Here is a 20,486-nt window from a genome sequence, read left to right as displayed (position 1 = left end):
TGTACAGGTACTCTGTTACAAGTCAAAGTCCTGCATTTAAAACTGGGTGTTTTTACCACATCCTGTACTCTCGTACTGCATTTTGAAGGAAAGCTTATGTGTGTTACAGGTGTGTGTAGATTTCATAATCAGAGCAGACTGTGAGTGTTTATCATGTTCAGTGTTTATTATGTTTCTGTAGCTCTGCATCTCCAGCTGTTTGTAATGCAGCTCTCTGATTGGACAAGCAGAGTGGCGACGCCCCCTCAGGACACAGAGTTTTCAACAAGCTGAGTTTATTCTACATCAGATCTACTGTTGTCTACTGCACACACAGATTACTACACAGTGGAGACCCCTGACACACACACACATTTACACTTCTATACTTGTGAGGACTCACTGACAGAACACACTCCATAACCCCGAGCTCAGCCAAAGTCATGTCCCCACAATGCAAACATGTCCTCACTACGTTGGTTTAAGAGACTGGTCCTCACAAAGATAGACGTACATAACACACACACACACACAAACACACACACACACAGAAACAGAAACGTCTTTGGCAGGAAGCAGCTTCTTCTTCTGCTTAACACACTATGACACACACACACACACACACACACACAGGAGCTGCACAGGATTGGACTGTGATGTCATCATGACAGTGATGTCATCAGGAGGCGAAGCAATCACACACACACACACAGACAGTATACAGTGAGAAACTGACTGTAATATTCAGGTGAGCAGGCTGACAACTCCACCTGCTGTCAGAGTCAGGTTCCTGCACTGGACAGCAACACTAAGGGATTATGGGTAATGAAGTTGAGGTATCGTCTTTAAACTAACATGATGTTTATTTTTAAAACCAACAGTTTAATCTGTGATGTAGCTGGAACACTTCAGCACTCTGCCTGAAACTCTGTAATTTACAACACTTCATATTTACTATTCCCGTTCTATGTTACATTCTTTATTTCTTTTATAAAATCCTCCTGTTTCTCTATTTACTATTTTTACTACCGGTCCAGCTTTCTTCTCTCAAGCCTCTAACGGCAGAGGGAGACGTGTGATGTTCAGGGTCTGTATTCATCAAACGGCTAAAAGTACAATTTTTGGATTTAGAGAAAGATAATGATAGTACATGAACGCCCGAAGCTTTTTTTAGCTCGTGAACGCTCCACGTTCCTTTCAGTTTGTGAACACCCCACGTTCCTTTCAGCTTGTGAATGCCCCACGTTCCTTTCAGCTCGTGAACGCCCCACGTTCCTTTCAGCTCGTGAACGCCCCACGTTCCTTTCAGTTTGTGAACACCCCACGTTCCTTTCAGCTTGTGAATGCCCCACGTTCCTTTCAGCTCGTGAACGCCCCACGTTCCTTTCAGCTCGTGAACGCCCCACGTTCCTTTCAGCTCGTGAACGCCCCACGTTCCTTTCAGTTTGTGAACACCCCACGTTCCTTTCAGTTTGTGAACGCCCCACGTTCCTTTCAGCTCGTGAACGCCCCACGTTCCTTTCAGTTTGTGAACACCCCACGTTCCTTTCAGCTCGTGAACGCCCCACGTTCCTTTCAGTTTGTGAACACCCCACGTTCCTTTCATCTCGTGAACGCCCCACGTTCCTTTCAGCTCGTGAACGCCCCACAGCTGTCGTATCACGGCCTGTGATCTCGATGTGAGGACAGAAGGTATTTTATGTTGTAGACACCTGTGAGACTAATCTGTGACTTTACTGTAAAATAAAGACCGACTTGGTCTGACGTCTGATGGGACGTCGTCATCGTGTCTCATCAGGCGTCAGAGCTCAACAAACAGCTGATTTAAGGCGCTCATTTTAAGGCAAAGTCAGTCTTAGAATAAAATCTAATCTTTAAGGCGCTTGATTTTTTCTCACTGATGTTAAGATTGATTAATTAACACAGAACTCTACAGGCTTTTTGGTTACCATGACAACGGCAGCATGGTCACTGGTTACAGAGGGTTGACAGAGGGATGGTTTAAAGTGTACAAAACAACACCATTTACACTGTGAGGCTAAATCCTTTCATTTGACCTTAAAGCTGCAGATAGTAATGATTTAATAAAAATATTTTTTTATTAATTAACAGATCAATTAAAAGGTATTTTTAATGGTTTATCTTATAAATTCAGGATGGTTTTAATGCCATTTAATGAATTTTACACAGTGCCCATAATCTATTAAAACCCCGTTTTAATCAAATCAATTACACCAAAATTTGAAGCGAACCCCTGAATTTGCACCTCATTTTTAAAAAATTTAGGTCCGTTTAAGGCACAAATTAAGGGGTACATTATGAAACAAAACCCTTCTTACATTAAAACTCCATCAATTTAACCATTAATATTGATGCAATTAAGGTAATTTAACAACACTTTAAGGGGATAATTAAGGTATAAATCAAGAATTGTAACAAGATTTCTCAGTAGGTTAAGTTAAGGGATCTCTGGCTAACAAACAGTCAGATGAAGGTGCTAATGGCTTGACTATGAAAGTGTTAATTGTTAAATATTCCTTAATTTAACATTAATTCATAGGATTTTAGGAATTTTTTTGTTGATAATTCAAAATTTGAGGCATTTTTCTTAGCCTTTAAGGCAACATTTTAAATTCGGTTTAAGGTTTGTTTTAATTTTTAAGGTGATGATGTCACTAATTAACATGGTTTGTTGGGGATGAGCAGTTGTGTTTCGGTTGTCACGACAACGCAAGGATGGTGGTTAGTGGTTTCAGAGGGTTGACATGTGGTTTGACGACTGAACATTAACACGTTTCATTCTTTCATCAGTGACATCCTTTTGCCTTGAATTCCATTAATTCACCCCTTAATACTGATGAAGTTACGGCCATTTTAATGGGTTAATTGTTCACTGGATTGTAGATTAGATTATCTACATGGTTTAAAAACCCTGTAAGGGATAAACAAGCCTTAAAATGTACCAAATAGCATGAAAACCATTCCTTAATTTAAACTTTAAATGGCCTCAATTAAGATAGAAATTCAAAGACTGTTTTCATGCTACTTAGTCAAGCTTAAGGTGTTTTTACTCCTTAAAGAACCATTAAACCATGAAATAATCAAAAATATAAATTAAACCCAAATCTGGTTGAACCCCAAAACGTGCACCCTAAAATGTCCTTAATTGAAAAATGTATTGGATGACAGCTTCCTGTTGAGCCACCTGGCCATGACTGATGATGTAATAGTTCAACTTTGTATAAGCTCATCACAGTGATGTCATCAGAGAGAGACTTACAGCGCTCTTTCATACAACAGACAACACACAAACACACACACACACACACATAAACCAAAGCCCATTACTCATAATCAATAACGGTGATAAAGCTGAAATCAGCAACATCGTCCCATGTGGCCTCATCACCATCATCATCATCATCATCGTCAGTCCTTCATGTCTCCGTGTGAAGTCCACTGATTCCGTTCAGATTCCAGACAGGAAGTCTCTCGTCTCTAATTAACAGACTTATATTAACTGTAGATTACACCTTCGACGCCCCTAACGAACACCTGATCACCTCCTCACGTCCGCTTAATAACTTCAAGATAAACTGCTGATAATTAACAGACCAAGGTCCTCTACTTAAGACACTAATCAGCCGGTTAGTTAAGAAACTCACCTGTTAATTAACAATCTGGCCCGTTAACAAACTAAAAGTTTTCTGCTTAATAACAGACAAGTTTCCTAACTGACACACCGACCTGTTAATTAACGGACTGACCTAATTAACCTGCCCCCCTCTGACCCTATCCTCTTCAGTCTGTCTACCAGACCTCACAGCGCCTCCCAGTGTTCATGGGTGTCCCTGCAGGACAGTTGAAGTGGTGGCTGAAGTCCGGAGAGTTGGCTAGCGTGCCGATGACTCTGTATCGGGGTGGGCTGTGGGGGTCGGTCACCAGGCCCTCATGAGCGCTCTCTGGTGTTCGAACTGAACACCACACCTGAAAAACACAAACAGCAGACTTGGTTAAATCTTATAAGAGGTGGCAGGAAGTGAGGTAACAGACCGAGAACAACATGCTCCAAATGTCCCTGATCACAATCAAACCTGTGACATTGTGGATCATGGTCAGAGCCTTAAACCTCTAGACCACCAGGACACTGTGGGTCATTTTTCTGATGCTTTTTTTTCCAGCTCTGGCACAGGAAGTCGATGTTCCTGCAAGTCCAGAGATTTAGTGTTGCACTCCCATAAAGTTACAGGACTCATGAGAGACAGAATGGACCAAATCCGAGCAGCAGAGGTCGATATGTCCTGAGCTTTAGAGTGAAAACACTGGATTCCCAACTGGACAGTGTCTTTCATAGAGCCTCCCTTAGAATCACTGAAGACGTAAGAAAAGACATAAGAAAAGGAAACCAAACCTAAACACCAACCTAATACCCCCTGCCGACTGACATGGTGATGGGTCAAACTCAGGTTGGGGTCTACCTGCAACCCTCCATCACAACACGTCTCTGGACCAGGGTTGGATGCAGGTCTGAACCTGCCTGATTTAAATTACCTGGTGTGTCTATCAGAGGCTGAAATTCAATGTTATTGTTTGATTTGTCTGTGGAGCCGACAGTATAAGCTACATGGAACACAGGAGTCTTTGCTAACAGAGTGTCTCACATCAGGTGTTTAAACACCAAGAGTGGACCTGAACACGTACGTCTTCTGTATGAAAGTGTTGTTTAATTAAAGCCATGTTGTGATATGGAAAATTTGGGTAGTAGTACGCCCATAAATCAGTGTCTCATCAGTATAGAGTATAACATCAGGACAAGCAGAATATAGGCCATGAAAAGAAACAGAGGCGGCCCCAGTACAGAACCTTGTGGGACACCGTTCTGTTGAGAGGGAATCTGAGCTGCTACTGTTTGTCTCACCTGAGCAAATCCCACGAAGAAGAGCTGATCATTGGTCAGGTTGACGGCAGGGAGTCTCTTCTCCTCTCCACTTCTCTGGACCCACGACCGGTAGGCCTAAAGAGAAAGCTCCAGTTTAGTTGAGATTATATTAGACACAGTTACCTGTTACCTGAGAATAACACAGCTCGGGCACTTTGGCTCATGTTGATGCAGCATGTTGACACTAACATGGTATGCAGCCTTCAGTCCTCCGTTGTCGGCGATGTTTTCTCCGAGCGTCTGTTTTCCATTGACATGTTCTCCATTGACCAGGTAGTGGCTGTACTGATCCACCATGCACTCTGTTCTCTGGCGAAACGCCTCCACTGATGAGTTCTGCCACCACGGCCTCAAATTACCTTCTTTATCATATTCACGACCTGAGGGCGGGAGGGAGGACATCTTAATGAACAGTGAGACAAGTTCATGTTTATTCTCTCTTCTTTCTGTCATGCTAATCTATAGCTGTGTTCAAGGTCTGACTTCTAAACAAAGTGAATCTCACATCTAAGAGGCAAATATGACACACAGACCATCTGTTCTTCCAAGTGAAGGAAGAGTTACTAACCTCAACTTAAGGTTCAGAAACTGATGTATCCATAACATATTTTTGCTAAAAATACATTAAATAGGTTTGAATTGTTTGAGCAGTGCAGAGTTCATAATGAATAACAACCCTGAAGACCAAAGTAACCACCTCTCACTCTCCACAACCAGCTAGACACCAAGCGCAACATCAAAGAAACCAACAGCAGCACTTTAATGACCAACCTCAACACGAAACTCTCTAAAGCAGTAAATAATTAACTCTACTCGAGTATCTTCATTCCTCGCTCATATTTTCTGACAGGTTTCAGGTTTTTCTATCCAATCCAAGAAGGACCAGAGAATCACTGAACCCCAGATAAACATAATTAATTCATATTGAAGGGACACTTTAAACCTCCTAATCACCACTCAGAGAGTCAAATACGGTTTATTCTGAACACACAGCCTTTTTAATTGAAACACCATCCTCACAAAAGGGTTTGGTGAAGGGACGTCTATCTATCCTGTAAACACAGGAAACACAGGCCTGCACGGGGGGCCAGGATGGATGGGCTGTCTTCATGAGTCCTTACATTTACATCCTTGCTCAGAGTGCAGTAAACACATCATCTCCTCCAGCAGGAACTGAACATGTGACAGAAAGTAAACAGGATTGGAGATCCAGACTCACCCTGATCATCGAAGGCATGTGTGAGCTCGTGACCCATCACCACCCCGATGCCACCAAAGTTCAGTGCCCTGAAAACACAAACACAAAATTCAGCTGCGGTTTGTGTAAGATGTCTTCTAATGTTGACACGTCATGACTGTCACTGTTTTATCGGGGCAATAAGTCCCTACAGACAGGTGGACACACAGACAGGTGGATATAGAGGTAAACAGACTTGGGGTGGTCGTGGGCGTAGAAAGGAGCTTGTAGGATCCCAGCAGGGAAGACGATGCCGTTCTTAGTGGGCATGTAGTAGGCATTAACTGTAGGAGGAGTCATACTCCACCTGGAAGAGGACAGGAAGTTAGGAGACAAGGAGAGGGGGAGACAAGGATGGGAGTGGAGAGGTGGAGAGGAGTTATTTGGATCAGTCCATCAAAAGGGCCAGAGGTCGTTTTCACAAGTATCCTCAAAATGTCTCCAACAGTCGCAGCTCAGAGTTTCGTCTTCAGAATCGGATAACCAACGGATTCATAATTTCATGACGAGAAGAATGAATAAATCTGACGCACAAAGCAGGACGTCTGGAATCAGGATTCAAGCAATCACAGATTATCTGAGTCTACAACAAGATGTGTTAAATGAACAGAAAAAAAATCATCCACAGATTAATCAATAATCTAAATGATTTCTTGTCTCAGCTCTGACTGGACTCATCTGATTTGTTGGTGAGCTCAGTGGATCCTAATGAACCGCTACAGGTAGATCCTGGTCTCAGTGACCCTTCAGATGAAGGACCTACTTTCCTTTTAACTTGGCTAGATTAGATTAACGTGAAGTTTTGTGAATACGACCTCTGATTAGACGTGTGTGTTTGTCAGTGTGTGATCCGTTATGCTGGTGTGTATTGCTGCTCTTCATCATTATTACTGGTCTTTGTTGGGAGTCTTCCTCAGCTGGTCGGCCATCACTCGGGATGAGAAGTTGTAGAAGTTCAACATGTTCTGGAAGAAGCTGTCCTCTGACACTTCATACTGAAACACATATCACATGTTAATGATGGTGCTGAACAGCAGGGGGCAGCACAGCATCACCTGATCAACTGAACCTGAATGTAAACATCAGCCTCTCATCTACCTGTCCACCTGTTCTACCTGTCTGCAGGTGAATGAGCAATGAATAACAGCCGTCACTCACCCCATCATAAACATCGTCCAGCTCTTTGGGGTCCAGGATGAATTCTGGGAAACCAATCATATCGTAGATTGCATCTGCCTAACGAGGGACAAACAAGAACAGTTAGACCAATCAGCAGCTGTGATTCTGCCTGTCTGTCCACCTGTCTGTCAACCTGTCTTTGTACCTTGTCTTTGGCAGCCTGCCTCGTGTGGTCATCCATCCAGCTGAGTCGGTCCAGAGATTGTTTAAATGCTGAGCGGATCTCATTAATCATCTCCTCGGCCTGAGAGAGAGAAGGACAGGTGATGAACCAGACCAGACCAGACCTGTATCACGTGCAGGACAAACTGTCCCTGCTGTGGTCACCGGAATATGATCATTATTCTGGTGTAAACAACTCACGATCTCTTTGCTGTGTTTGTCGAAGGTCGCCTTAACGAAGAGTGCTCCCAGAGCAAAACCCAGAGTGTCGTCAGTGTTCCCAATACAGGTCTGCCAGCGGGGGGTGCAGGACTGCAACAGACCACAACCAGTTACAACCAGCGATTTTATACCAGTTACAGCCAGGTCCAGGCAGATCCAGTTAAAGGTTGTAGCAGACTTGACAAAACCAGTTACAGACAGCTAGAACCAGTTTCCCCGTATAAACTTGCACAGGTAAGGCTTCCTGGGTCACAAAACCAGATAGAACCAGTCCTAATTTTTTGAAAGGAGGAGGAAATAGAGCCTGCTGCTGCAGATTAGAGTCAGCTTGAGGCATGTGAACCCACTTACAGCACGTGCAGACCAGTTGGAAACTGGAAACTTTAGCACCTGCAGAGGTGGTAGTTGGTGGTAGAGCCATCTAAAGTGGAGACACTTCAAACTGGTTACTTCCAGTTAGAACCCATAAAAGCCAGTAAGAAGAAGAAATGCAGATAGATAGAACCAGTTAAAGCTCAACTAGTTCCATCACCAGGGACTACAGGTGGACTACAGGACTACTAACCAACTAACCAACCGTAGTAAGTGTAGTTGTTATACCTGCTGTAGTAAAATAAATAACAGTAACAGTGCCAGGAGTAACAGTCGTAGTATTTGTCATATTTATAGCAGTAACAATAGTAACAGTAGCATTTGTCACAGTAACAGTAGTGGTAGTAGTATTTGTAGTAGTTACAGCAGTAAAAGTAGTGCCATGTAGCTCTAGCAGTCACAGTGGTACTCCTTCCGGTAATAACAGTATTTATTTGTAGTATTTATAGCAGTAACAATAGTAACAGTAGTAGTTATTGTCACTATCACAGTAGTACTCCTTGTAACTCTACTCTACTAACAGCAGCAATACATGTAGTATAAGTACCTTCTTGGTCCCGTAGAGGCTCTCCAGCAGTTTGTCCTGAGCGTTCTCGAAGCGTTGATCCAGACTGGCCACACTCTTCTGAACCAGAGTCCACATCATGTAGTTATTCAACAGACTGAAGAGACAGACAGACAGACAGACAGGTGGTCAGAGCAGGACGACAGGTGAGACACCTGCAGCTAGTGGAGGTATCTGTGTCTGCAGTGAGACAGATGGTCAGTGATTGTTTCTGACCTGCGGTCGGTCTTGTTGATGAGCTCAGACACCTGCTGCAGGTACTCTCTGGCGTACAGGACGACAGGTTCAGTGTCGTTCAGCTCCAGAGGAGACAGAGAGGACAACAGGTAGTCCAACCAGTCCACGGCCGGAGCCAGCAGCTGAAACACCAATGAAGAAGAGACGGTAAATACAGACTTCAGACAGGGTCTCTGAAACCTGGACAGTTGGTCCACATTAACGCGAAGAGTTCACTTCACAATCTGCCTGTTTCTCTCATTTTTCTGTGGACGATTCGTCCTGATGGTGGCGCTAGACGAAAAGTAGGTGGCAGGAGGTTTTGTTTCAGAAGAGAAGAGGTTCAGTAAAGTCTCACATAAATAAACAGAAATAAACAAGTACAGATTAAAAGAAGCAGGAGAAGTACTGATGGTGTTGGCAGGTTTCCTCTCAGAGTGCACAAACTCCAACAACCTTCATTAATAAGGACGTACAAACTGTATGCAGCCTGACAGGCAAAACCAGGGGCAAAGAATGCTCACTGCAGTAACTGTGTCCTCTTCTTCTGGACTATCACAGCTGGACTGCGAGTTCAGGAGTAAAATCAAACTATCACTCTGGACCAGATCTGTCTGTCTGTCCCTCAGTCTGTCTCTGTCTGTCTCAGTAATCCTCAGTGTGGGAGCAGACTGCACCACCCGGGGGGGAGACGCTGAGATGAAAAACTAATCCATGCTGTCTGCTTCAGCTTTAAAAAGTCAAAAAGTGAAACCTGGAGTCTCTGCAGAGAGAAGACAGTCCAATGTCCACATGTGGACTGACGCTTCTCGTGTTTGCATGGACCCCACAAAGGCTGTAAACAGAAACCCAGGAAACCAAATCTGACCTGCGTTACTGCAGTTTGAAAGCTCGTTGATATAAAACATCACAAGTTCTGAGAACTTTGACAGAAAACTAGAAGATCTACAGCACAACATTCAGTTATGGGCGAGTTTAACCAAAGAAAGACATAAACATCTTCAAAACAAAGCAGATTCACTCAAATCTCCACTCATGAAAAACAGAAATGATGAGTCAGCCTGTTTGCTGCGGGACTATTTCCAACGATTTTCTATAATGTTACAAACTACACTGACTGATGTGAAGCCTTTGATAAGAGTGAAAATATCACACATTTACAGCACAGGTACATCAGCCTTCCTCACTCTGAGAGTCGACCTGGAAACAAACAACCTGAGATCAGAAAAAGCAGCTGATGAGGTTAAAAAAAAAACTCCAAATGTGAGAGGAGTCGACTGAAACTGCAGAGAAAGACGATTCAGCGCCAGCGAAGACACGACAGCCTCTCCTGACTCTGACATTAATATCTGACCTGAGAACATATGAAACAGCCCTCAGCGAGAGGCCTGGGCTGGTTCTGCTACGAGCTCAGTCTCAGGTAGTTTATTCAGTTCTACTTGATATTAAAATCATGTTGTCCTGCTGTGTTGGTTATTCTGTTCTGTGGTGAGCTGAAAGAACTAAAACACAGAACAGCTTTCAAACATTGAAGGAACATCAAAGAAGACGGAAGGAGAACGTTTTGCAAACATGCAGGAACAGCTTCACATTTTCAGTCTTGAGTCTGATTCATCTGTTAACTGGACAAAGTTGTTGTAATTTCTTGTTTCAGCCTTTGAGGGCGCTGTGAGCTGAACCACTGGCTGAACAGCTGGTGGGTCGTCTCCGACAGACACAGCTGATGTTTCCTCTTTTTACAGGACAAATGACTTCAAAACATGAATTAAAGATGAAACCAGAGGAAGAGCAGACCTGTAGAGGGCGCTCTGCTGCACAGACTCAGAATATCTGTCACTTCATCACCATAATCAATGATGACAATCGACAGCGTTCACTATTGAATGAATTCAGCACAAAGAAGAAGCTCAAAATGAACCTGCACCGAAATCCATCTGAAGCCTCCTTCATGTTCATATCAGCCATGTTTACATAATAACCTGTTATCTAACCTCTCTCTCTGCCACAGAGATGCAGGCACATAGCAACAGCTCTTGGCAACAGTTGCCATGGTGACCCCAGATGCATCTGCAACTCTAAAGGACGGAGAGCTGCAGCAGAGAGAGAGAGAGAGAGAGACTGCACTCTACAGCACAGCCCAGACCAGCACGGCTGATAGCACACAGCTTCATTACTGCCGGATAATCCCTCAGAAAGTCTTTAAACGTGGATGTTTAGAGGAAGCTGCCGATGAAACACTGCAGACACATGAACAGCGAGCAGGAAGACGGCATGAGACCGCTCACAGATCACACATGACCTCTTTACCTGTATTTATTTCTATCATTATAAACTGAATAGAGCAGCTCCGTCAACACTGACATGAAGGCTGGTGTTCATGAAGAGAAATTCTAAGAAAATCCTTACAATGATGATTTTTTCTTGTACTTTCCCGTCACAGTTCATCCTGGAAAAAGATCGAAGTTATTAACAAAGCGTCTCAGGCCTTCGGAGATCTGCTCCAGGGACGTACTGTTGGACTTTGAAGAGTTTCTGAAGCAGAGGAGTTGTTGTTGTTGGTGTGTCGGATGGAAGTCTGTCAGTTAATGCAGCTCATAAAAGCTGGGAACAGACAGAGATACTGACGGAAGCTGAGACATTTTTCCTCGTTAACTGGTCGATCAAAAAGATCGCACGCTAAAATGAACAGCATGCTATCAAACGTAAGCTAATAGATAGAACACCTATCAGCGTGTGAACAGGTGACTGCAGGTAGACCTGATTTTTCAACAAAGACATTGATCATCAGGCTGATTGATTTCACTGTCCGTTATCACTAAGAATGTCTTATTATCAACCAATCACACCTTGATTGTAGTATGAGTCACACCTAGCGACGGGGTTGAGCACGTGTCCTCGCTAAGGTCAAAGTTTCTTCGTTTCCTGAATCGCTCCTCAGTCAGGAACTGTTGTTAGAAATGTTGAGGCTCAGTTGGGAATGTTGGAAATGGAAAGAAGACTTCTGATGTTAAGCAGAACCATGTTTACCACCTTAGTTCAGCATGTTAGCATACTAGCACTAAACAGAGCTACAGCTGAGGCTGATGGGAATGTCATTAGTTTTGCAGGTATTTGGTCATAAAGCAAAGTATTAGACAAATGCACATTTTGGCCTGATGGTGGTGCTAGAAGCAAAGTCAGAGGATCAGTGAACCACATTTCAATTTCAGGCTGATCTGGCAAAGAAAATGTTGCAGTGACCAATCAAATACGAGCAAACACAACCTTTGTGACGTAAATACTGAACTTTCTCTGACGACGTGCCTGTGAATTTTCTCATTCATCCAGGTCATTGTAAGCTTTAGGGCATTCAGTCGTTCACAACTGGACCTCGTCAGTTTGTCTTAGAAGACGTTTCGCCTCTCATCCGAGCAGGCTTCATCAGTTCATGCCCAGCAGACTAGATAGGACAGCTCTAGTCCTAGTTTCTCTGATGACTTTGACCTTTCACTGACAAAAGATTTTTGTTGTTTACAAACTGTCTCATGCAACCCCAGATGTTCAGCGGACCACTCAGGTGATGTTCACCGCACCTGTAATTCAGCAATGGTGACCTTGTGGTAAATTTTCTCCTCATCTCGACGTTGGTCCTGCGGGACGGTGATGTTGGCAAGCGCTGTCTCAAACTCCAGAATCTGCTGCATCTGAAGCTGGGTGGAGCTCCTCTCCCCCCCCAGCAGCATCCCCAGCTCCACCATGTAGTCCAGGTAAGCCACCAGCACCTGGAATTTAGATAAACGTCTCATTTCTTTCATCAAACATCTCTTTGTTAAAGTCGACACTCTGAAACTTCGAGCTGCAATGTCACAGCCAAGCTGTAATGACAACACCCAGCTTCAAGAATTCTCACCTTCTCATTGGCTGTCTTGTTGAGGTAATAGTCCCTGGATGGCAGGAAGAGGCCTGATTGGTCCACCTGGGCAAAGAGAAAGACCATGGAGATTGTAACGACCACAGATCACTTGAGCTCAAACGAGTCTGACGTCCGATCACAGAGATACTACAGCTGTGGTCTGGTTCACAGTCTAGATCTGTCTGGTTTTGGTTCTGAGTGGTTCTGGTTGTGGTGTACCTGGATGACGTTGCTGTTGGAGTTTTTGGGGTCAGCACTGACTCCGACACTGAAGAAAGGCTGAGCTCTGTATGGACCAGAAACCACTTTGAGAACCTCCATGAAGTTCTCTTTCTCCCATGGACCTGTCATGTTCCAGCCCCCGATCTACAGGCAGAGACAGAATCCAGGTGTTGATCACAGGACAGACATACCGATGACTTCCATACTGTTGGAGCCTGGACAGCACGGACCATCTTTCTTGTAAATATGACTGAACTAAAACAGAATAAAGTTTCATCTCTTTAAAGACAAGATGACAAATTCTACGTCTGTATGCTGATGATATTCTCTTTTTCATTTCAGAATGTTTAAATGCTTTTCATCCACAACTTGCCTTCACAGATGATTTGCTGATACTGTTCATCTCCTAAACTTCACTTTAAGCTGTTAACTATTTCATGAGAAGACCCACACTGGATGATATATTCATTTCACCAGCTTCATACATCAGAAATATGAACTGTCAGAAATACTAAGTGATTTTGAATGGATTCGCAGAAAACAAACAAAAGTTTCTTTGATAAAAAGCTTTTTAATGAAGGCATTTTTTATTTTATTTTATTTTATTTCAGTTTTGAAGATTTTCAGTCACCCAGAAACATCATATCTGTCTCTGATCTTCTAAGCCATATTTTCTATGGTGTGTGATTTCCACATCAACCACTTACATGGTTGGATTAACTGAATATTGTGCATAATCTGACCTGCCTCACTCGTTTTATGTGATTCATGTGAAGCGCCTGCTGTAACATAGGTATTTTCCCTTTGGCATCAATAATGTACTCTATATATTTATCTTGATTATATACAGTGGACCTATAACTTGTATGCTCCTCTCTTCTGTCAGTTGTGTCAATAAAAGGCAAAAATGCCTAAAAAGTTACCACAAACACCACAGTGAGCCTGGAGCCTTCAGGTCCTCTGTGGATCTGGGCAGGTGTCCACTTGTTGATAACCGTGCATCTCCTCTAGTTTTTCAAATATCTGTTTCTGAACCAAAGTGTTTGACTGAGTAATCACACTACCATCCTCACACTCTGCTTCTACCACTGCCATCGCCAAGAGCTTGCTCATGGGGCAACTCTTGGGCCGAGACCTGCTGCACATGAGAAGTGTCAGGAGATAACTTCTGTTGTGATTTGGTTCTAAATAAATAAAACTGGAACTGAATTCTAAAAGAGACATCAAGTTTGCCTTGTTTCATGTTTAGAACAGTATGTCCTCAGCCTGTTTAAACATTGGCTGGCTTCAACTTTAACTCACCTTATTTTTAAATGTACCCAGCTGTCAGCGAGCTCTGAAAACTGACATGAACTCAGATAAAACAGAGCACTTTGCTGGAGCTGAACCATGTGATGCTGTTGTACTAGAGTGAAGCAGTTACCATGGTGACGAAGCATGTCTGGTTACCTTGGCGATGAGGTCTACGAGAGGCTGAGCTCCCAGCTCCTCGATCCTCTGTGTGTTGAGACAGGACAGGTAGTAGGACTGAGTCTTCCTCTCCGCCTCGCTGCTGCCGTTAAACGTCCCATTCTCTACAAGAACAAAAAAGGTTGGAAGTCACTACAGAGGAGTTCAGGTGGAGCAGAGAGGAGGAGGAGGAGTCGGAGGAGGAGTCGGAGGAGACATCAGAAATAAATGTCTCGCTTTTAAAGACAGCAGGCCCAGACTTCTTCTCCCTCAACGTTGACATTCTTCCTCAGTATTCCTGGTCTTGAATTCTTTCTCTCTGCAGTTTGTAGTGTTAATTAATGAAATGTTTTCCAATGAACGTCAGTCCTCCAACACTTAAACGAAGCCTTTAATCAAGAGGTGGTTTGTAAAACTCTGTGAAACCTAAAAACGTTAAAAGCACATGAAGTGAATGATCCTAACCCTGACCCCATCCCTTTATAAAGATAACATGATTTAGTCACCTGTGTCTCTCTCCACCTGTCTCTCTCCCTTTCTACCTGTCTTACCCAGCAGGTGTTTGAGCAGTGCCTGGTTCTGCTCCCAGATGCTGTTGAACGTGGACCAACGGGATCGACCGTCAGGCAGCGGGTTTTTTCTCATCCAGCCTCCGCAGGCGAACTGGTAGAAGTCCTGGCACGGGTCTGCGCTGCGGTCCATCGCCTCCACCATCTGACTCGCCACCGTGACGCAGGCCTCAGACAGGCACAGGCCGTGACCGCTGTCTGCAAAGCATCATGGGATAGAAAAAACTGAGTGAACCAGAGGGTCATGAGTCTGAAGCTGCAGGAGGTGCTTTACATGTTCAACGTCATGGAGGGATTTTACATAAGAGACGAGAAAGAAAGGAAGGAAGAAAATGAACACATAAGAAAGGAAAGAGTGGGCAGGAAAAGAAATGAGGAGAAAGGGAAGAAAGAAGGGCTGAAATGGGAGGAAGAGAAGGATGGGTGGAGACAGGAAAGGAAAGGGGAGGCAGAGGAGGAGAGGAGGAGAAGAGGAGAGAAGGAGGAGGAGGAAAGGAAATGAGGATGTAGAGAGGGATAGGCAGGGTATGCTATGAAAACAAAATAAAAAGAAAGGAAAGGAAAGGAGGAGGAAGGGAAGAAGTGAAGGAAAGGAGGACGATGGGAAGGCAGGGAAGGATGGGTGGAGGTAGGAAAGGAAGGGAAATGATAGGAAAGGAAAGGAATGTGGGGGTAGGGAATAAACTGGGAGGCAGGGGAGGAAGGGAGGTGCCAGCTGTCCAAAGGAGGAGAGGAGATGAGGAATGACAGTAGGAGGCAGATTAGAATCAGTGCAGTAGGAGAGAAATAGAAATGAAAGGAAAGAAAGGAAAGAAGGCAGTAGGAGGCAGAGAAGGAAAGAAGAGGTACAGAAGGATGGGCAAAGGAAATTAAAGAAAGGTAAGAAAAGGAGGAGCAAAGGAGTAAGTCAAGGAGGACAGAAGGAGGAAGAGGAGGAAAGAAGGTGGTACCTGAGCTGAATCCTAGTCCCAGGACCAGCAGACAGGCCAGCAGAGCCAGGAGGGCAGCCAGCAGCAGGACTGACAGCAGAACCTCCAGCTGAGTCCTCCTGCCGAGAATGTCCACACCTCCCTTCCTGAAACCCACCTGAGACAGAAGGAACAGCGAGAGAGACTGAATACAAACTGGACAAGAACTTTCTACAGACGTTTATCTCAAGCTCAAATCCAGGACTGGTCTCCTCCTCCTGGATCTCACACCTAAATCCTGGGAACATCCCAGGTGCCCAGTTTGTCCAGATCACCTTCACAGGGAGGCCTTGGATGGATATCTAAGCCCCTCACCTCGTTTTAAAGGTGGAACCCTGACACCCTGCCCAGGAGACTCGTTTCAGCTTCTTGGATCCACCATCTCTGTACCCCAGGTATTAGTCCACATAGAAAGTCCTTCTCCATGGATTCCCTGGACTCCTCTGACACCAGTTTTTGGTTCTGTGAGCAGTGGCGCTTGAAATGGGCTTGCTGGTTGAACCTCCCCTGGGATAGCCAGCCTGAAAGGACTCCTTCTTTGGCTCGATGGCTTCTTCTCCTCCTGGTGTCTTGCTACTTGCAGCTTCTTTGGTTGTTTCCACAACAGGCAACAAAGACCTTCTGGCCATACTGTATGTAATCCTAACAGGAGCCTCACCAGATCTTCCCAGTTAACCTGTTTGGTCCAACCTCCCAAACCTCCTTCTCTTTACACAAGTATTCAAGACACACAGCTACAGATCTGATGACACAATGACAAAAAGTCATTCTCTGACCTTTGGCCTCAGGTGTTCTGGTTCCAGGTACACTTTTGCTCCAACATAGTGTTTGTTACGGACAATCCCTGACTGGCAGAGATGGGGTACTGGTGGCAGCTTTATTGTTGAATGTGTTGAACTGTGTTTGATTTCAGGTGCAGGTTCACTTAGGTTCAGATTCTGCCAGCCATTCCTCCCAATCAACCCTTCATCCAGGTTTCCAACAGACACCACCTCCAGGACCTGAACTGAGGACTCCACAAAGGACGGATACTCTGCACTGCTCTTCAACATGGTTGCACAGACTCTTTATGCTTTAGGTCACCATCATACTCGACACTAACACAGCAGCACTCAGCGGGGGTTCAGCCACCAATCAAGGTGAGCTCAGGTATTTGTATTGTAATGGACTGGGTGACATGTTGGTGTTTAACTGTTCTGTGTCACTGTGTTCAGAGAGAGCAGGTCAGCTAAGACAAACAGGACCGTGTGATTGGCAGAAAGTTTCCATGTTTGTTGTTCTTTAGAGTTATTTTGTCAGACTACAGGTGGGAGTCTGAGCTAGAGGCTAGTCCAGACAGCTAACGCTATCACCAAGTTCTGTGATGATCTATTAAATAGGTGCAAACACACATTAGAACACTTTAGAACTTGAACACTGCACATCTGCTGTCTGATAAACCTTTAAACACATCACTCTGTTACTCGAGCTGGACTCCCTGGATCAGATTTCATGACGTCCTCTTCTTTAAACAACACGCAGACCCCTCTGCTGTTTTAATGCAGAGCAGATTTCAGTCTGAATGCCCACTTTCTGACATACGTTACAGCATATTAGATACCACTGGAGCTAACAGCGCTGCCTTCTTTCTTCCCCCTCTGAGAGTTGACATTTGTTGTTCCAGAGTTTCTGACTGGCAGCGCTCCAGACCCCCTGCTGCTTCTCTCTTTGTGGCTGGTGGCCCCATTTTGTGTTTGCAGTCTGAGCCCCCCAAGGTCTGGCTCGAGGAGTGGGCTCTTTCCCGGGACTCAAATCTCTGTGAGTCTAGGACTCCACCTGGGACCAGTTGGCCATGAGAGAGTCTATTTCTGTTGTCCTCAGCTTGGCTGGATCAGTGTCCTCTCTGAGTCTCTCTTTTCTGTACAAACTTCTTGTTATTCCTGTCTGTGTGTTTGTGTGTTTGCTGCATTCACTGACCTCCACTCTGTCAGGAGACGAGGCCGCCTCAGCCGGAGCGTCCGACACTTCCTCCTCCTCCAACGTAGCTCGCTTGTAGTTGGACATCTGTAGAGAGTGAGACAGATAAACAGAGAGACAGAGCTTCTGTCGGTAATGTCCACACTAATGCAGATAAATTAGGAAACTGTCCGGATAAATCTAATCTGCAGGGTGGAAACAGTAAACAGGACTTTTCAAAATGCAGCCATATGATCATCAACCTTCACAAACATGGTCAAGTCAGCCTGTCCAGTGTGAGAGGACGAGGACAAGACAAGGGGGACAAAAACTGTGAGACGCAGCAAAGCACTAAAGCTGCAGGACAGACTGCAGGACAGACAGCTGATGGGGTGAATCATCTGTTTCCCTGCCGCTGTTTTACACGTCTGTTAACATAGTGTCATATCACCAGCTCGTCTTTATAAACGGCAATACCAGCGCTCCCCTGCACTATGACCAGCAGAGGGCGCTCTCCAGTCGAACGCTGCTCTGTATGACTGCACACATGTGCCGGCAGATCTGAACCCGGCGCACGGCGACACAACCTCAGCGTCTGTTTACGCGAGTGAAATGTTAGGAAATAAAGTTCGGCATTCAAAGTCTGCAGAGGAAACAGTCGAATGTCAAACATTTCAACTCTTCAACATGGATACCACAAAATTTGGTGATTTGGTATCGATGGCGCCTGGATGCTAATTAGCAAACATTAGCATGCTAACATGGTAAACTCAGATGATGAACATTGTGAACATTATACTCTGTAAACATTGGCATGTTAGCATGTTGACATTAGTATTTAGCTCAAAGCACCACTGTGTGAAAGTACAGCCTCACAGAGCTGCTAGCCTGGTTTAACTACGTCTGTTAGCACCGGAGGATGTGAGGTGGTTCTTCTGGTTGTTGCTGCTCTCTCTGGGCGGTAGATGAGATGTAAAACTGCTGATGTGTTAACCTGTGTACTTCCTGTTGTTTCTATTGATCTCTGTACTTCAGTATTTATTATTCATTGCTGTTGCTAAAGTCCTCCGCTGGGACTCCGATATCAGCTTGCAGCTCTTGACAGTTTTACACACATTCACACTTTACCATTAAATACGGATGTTTGACTGATGTTTTTGTGTCCACAGCAGCAACCTCTTCATCATCTGTTCTTTTTTGTGCAGCCATGTGCACTGAGTGCTGTGATTGGCTGCTAAACTCCACAGGAAACAGTATAGTGGACTCTGTAAAAGTAAGACAACAAATCACACGTTTTGGTGTGAGCCACACATGCAAATGGAACTTTGAATAAAAACAGAATCAAACCCTCAACCACAGAAAGGATGAAACGTCTCCACAGAGCAGTGAACTGCGCTCTTAAACCAACTGAATAAATCATGTTAACCAGCTTTACAGCTGCTGGTGAATGGATGTTCACACACAGCCATGCTAGCTGTTTCCAGTCTTTATGCTAAGCTAACTAGCTGCAGCTTCAGACCTGATAGTGGTACCAATCCGGACGTCTAACTCTCAGCAAGTGAAGAAGAGGATTTTACAAAATAAAAGGAGAGTGTGTCAGCGTGGAAGAAGAAAAGCAGAAGAACACAAACGTTGAGATAAAAACAGGAGAGACTGTAAACATGAATTCTTTCCTGTATTTGAAAGTATACAGAAAGACACAGAGTATAACGTCTAAATTGTTACTGTGTATATATACTTCAGGTGTGTATATCGGTGTGACAGTTTATTGTTCTTTCTGTACTTTGGTTTATGTGGGATGATTTGCTGGTTGGATGCTGTGTTACGCTGTACTGGGACTTCCTGTGTGAACTGCCGGTGAAGCTGATTGGACTGTGAACTGCAGCGGTGTGGAGAATCTGAACTCGGCTCAGAACCAGATGAAGAAAGTCACGTCAGGACGGGAACTGAGAGCAGAGCGGAGGCTCAGCATGAGGAGATACTTAACTGTGATCAAATAAATCTCCACTTCCTCTGTTTACACTCAGCTGCTCTCTCTCTCGCTCTCTCTCTCTGCAGGGCTGTCTCTAGGTCTCTCGCTCCCCCTCCCTCAGTCATTGTGTGGCAGAAATATAAACAACGCAGCACCCCGCCCTGCCAGAGAAGCACTCACGATCCTGAATCAGTCAGAAACACTGTTTATAAGCTCAAACAGCTGCAGAGTTTCACATTGTTTCAACACCTCCTATGCTGCATTTGGTTACCATGGCAACCACTGCGGCGCAGAGCAGCGCAGGCGCTAATGCTGCCGCTGTTAGCATGGTTAGTATCGCAGCTCTGCTGGCGTTTGGTCCTGATCAACATGTGAACATGTGACCTCTTCACCTCTCTTTCTGTTTCCATTGATCTGCAACATATGGCCAAAAGTATGTGGACACTGTGGACATCCTCTGTGTCCTTCTGGTCTGTCTCACATCTCTTACTGCTGCAGCCGTCACTGAGGACTGAGCAGCACTGAGGAGTTTACACTGCAGTGAAATATCCTGGAAAGGATCTTAACTAATCATAGGCCTGAAGGTCTGGGTTCAGCTGGAGTTAAGG

General features: G+C 44.6%; 1 protein-coding gene across 3 annotated transcripts in view; it reads right to left on the bottom strand.

The window, feature by feature from the left end:
• Positions 1–151: 151 nt before the first annotated feature.
• ece2b (endothelin converting enzyme 2b) overlaps positions 152–20,486 on the bottom strand; it is a 27,270-nt gene continuing 6,935 nt past the window's right edge. For 2 of the 3 annotated variants that reach the window (XM_041940038.1, XM_041940039.1), the window contains 19 exons: positions 19,035–19,171; positions 17,928–18,014; positions 15,954–16,089; positions 14,986–15,201; positions 14,435–14,559; positions 12,983–13,129; positions 12,761–12,826; positions 12,444–12,632; positions 8,872–9,014; positions 8,638–8,752; positions 7,698–7,808; positions 7,480–7,578; positions 7,314–7,391; positions 7,047–7,150; positions 6,352–6,462; positions 6,138–6,205; positions 5,108–5,298; positions 4,898–4,993; positions 152–3,966 (listed from right to left, as the gene is read on the bottom strand). In XM_041940038.1, the coding sequence (XP_041795972.1) occupies positions 3,790–3,966; positions 4,898–4,993; positions 5,108–5,298; positions 6,138–6,205; positions 6,352–6,462; positions 7,047–7,150; positions 7,314–7,391; positions 7,480–7,578; positions 7,698–7,808; positions 8,638–8,752; positions 8,872–9,014; positions 12,444–12,632; positions 12,761–12,826; positions 12,983–13,129; positions 14,435–14,559; positions 14,986–15,201; positions 15,954–16,089; positions 17,928–18,014; positions 19,035–19,115 (2,340 nt within the window). In that variant the 5' untranslated portion in view covers positions 19,116–19,171 and the 3' untranslated portion in view covers positions 152–3,789. The remainder of the gene's footprint in view (positions 3,967–4,897; positions 4,994–5,107; positions 5,299–6,137; positions 6,206–6,351; positions 6,463–7,046; positions 7,151–7,313; positions 7,392–7,479; positions 7,579–7,697; positions 7,809–8,637; positions 8,753–8,871; positions 9,015–12,443; positions 12,633–12,760; positions 12,827–12,982; positions 13,130–14,434; positions 14,560–14,985; positions 15,202–15,953; positions 16,090–17,927; positions 18,015–19,034; positions 19,172–20,486) is intronic. The other variant, XM_041940040.1, reaches the window with a different exon arrangement.

Source organism: Chelmon rostratus, chromosome 7, assembly GCF_017976325.1.
Source record: "Chelmon rostratus isolate fCheRos1 chromosome 7, fCheRos1.pri, whole genome shotgun sequence".
In the NCBI taxonomy this organism is placed as follows: Eukaryota; Metazoa; Chordata; class Actinopteri; order Chaetodontiformes; family Chaetodontidae; genus Chelmon; species Chelmon rostratus.
Note: the sequence above shows the minus strand (reverse complement) of the source record. Positions and strands in the feature narration are given on the sequence as shown.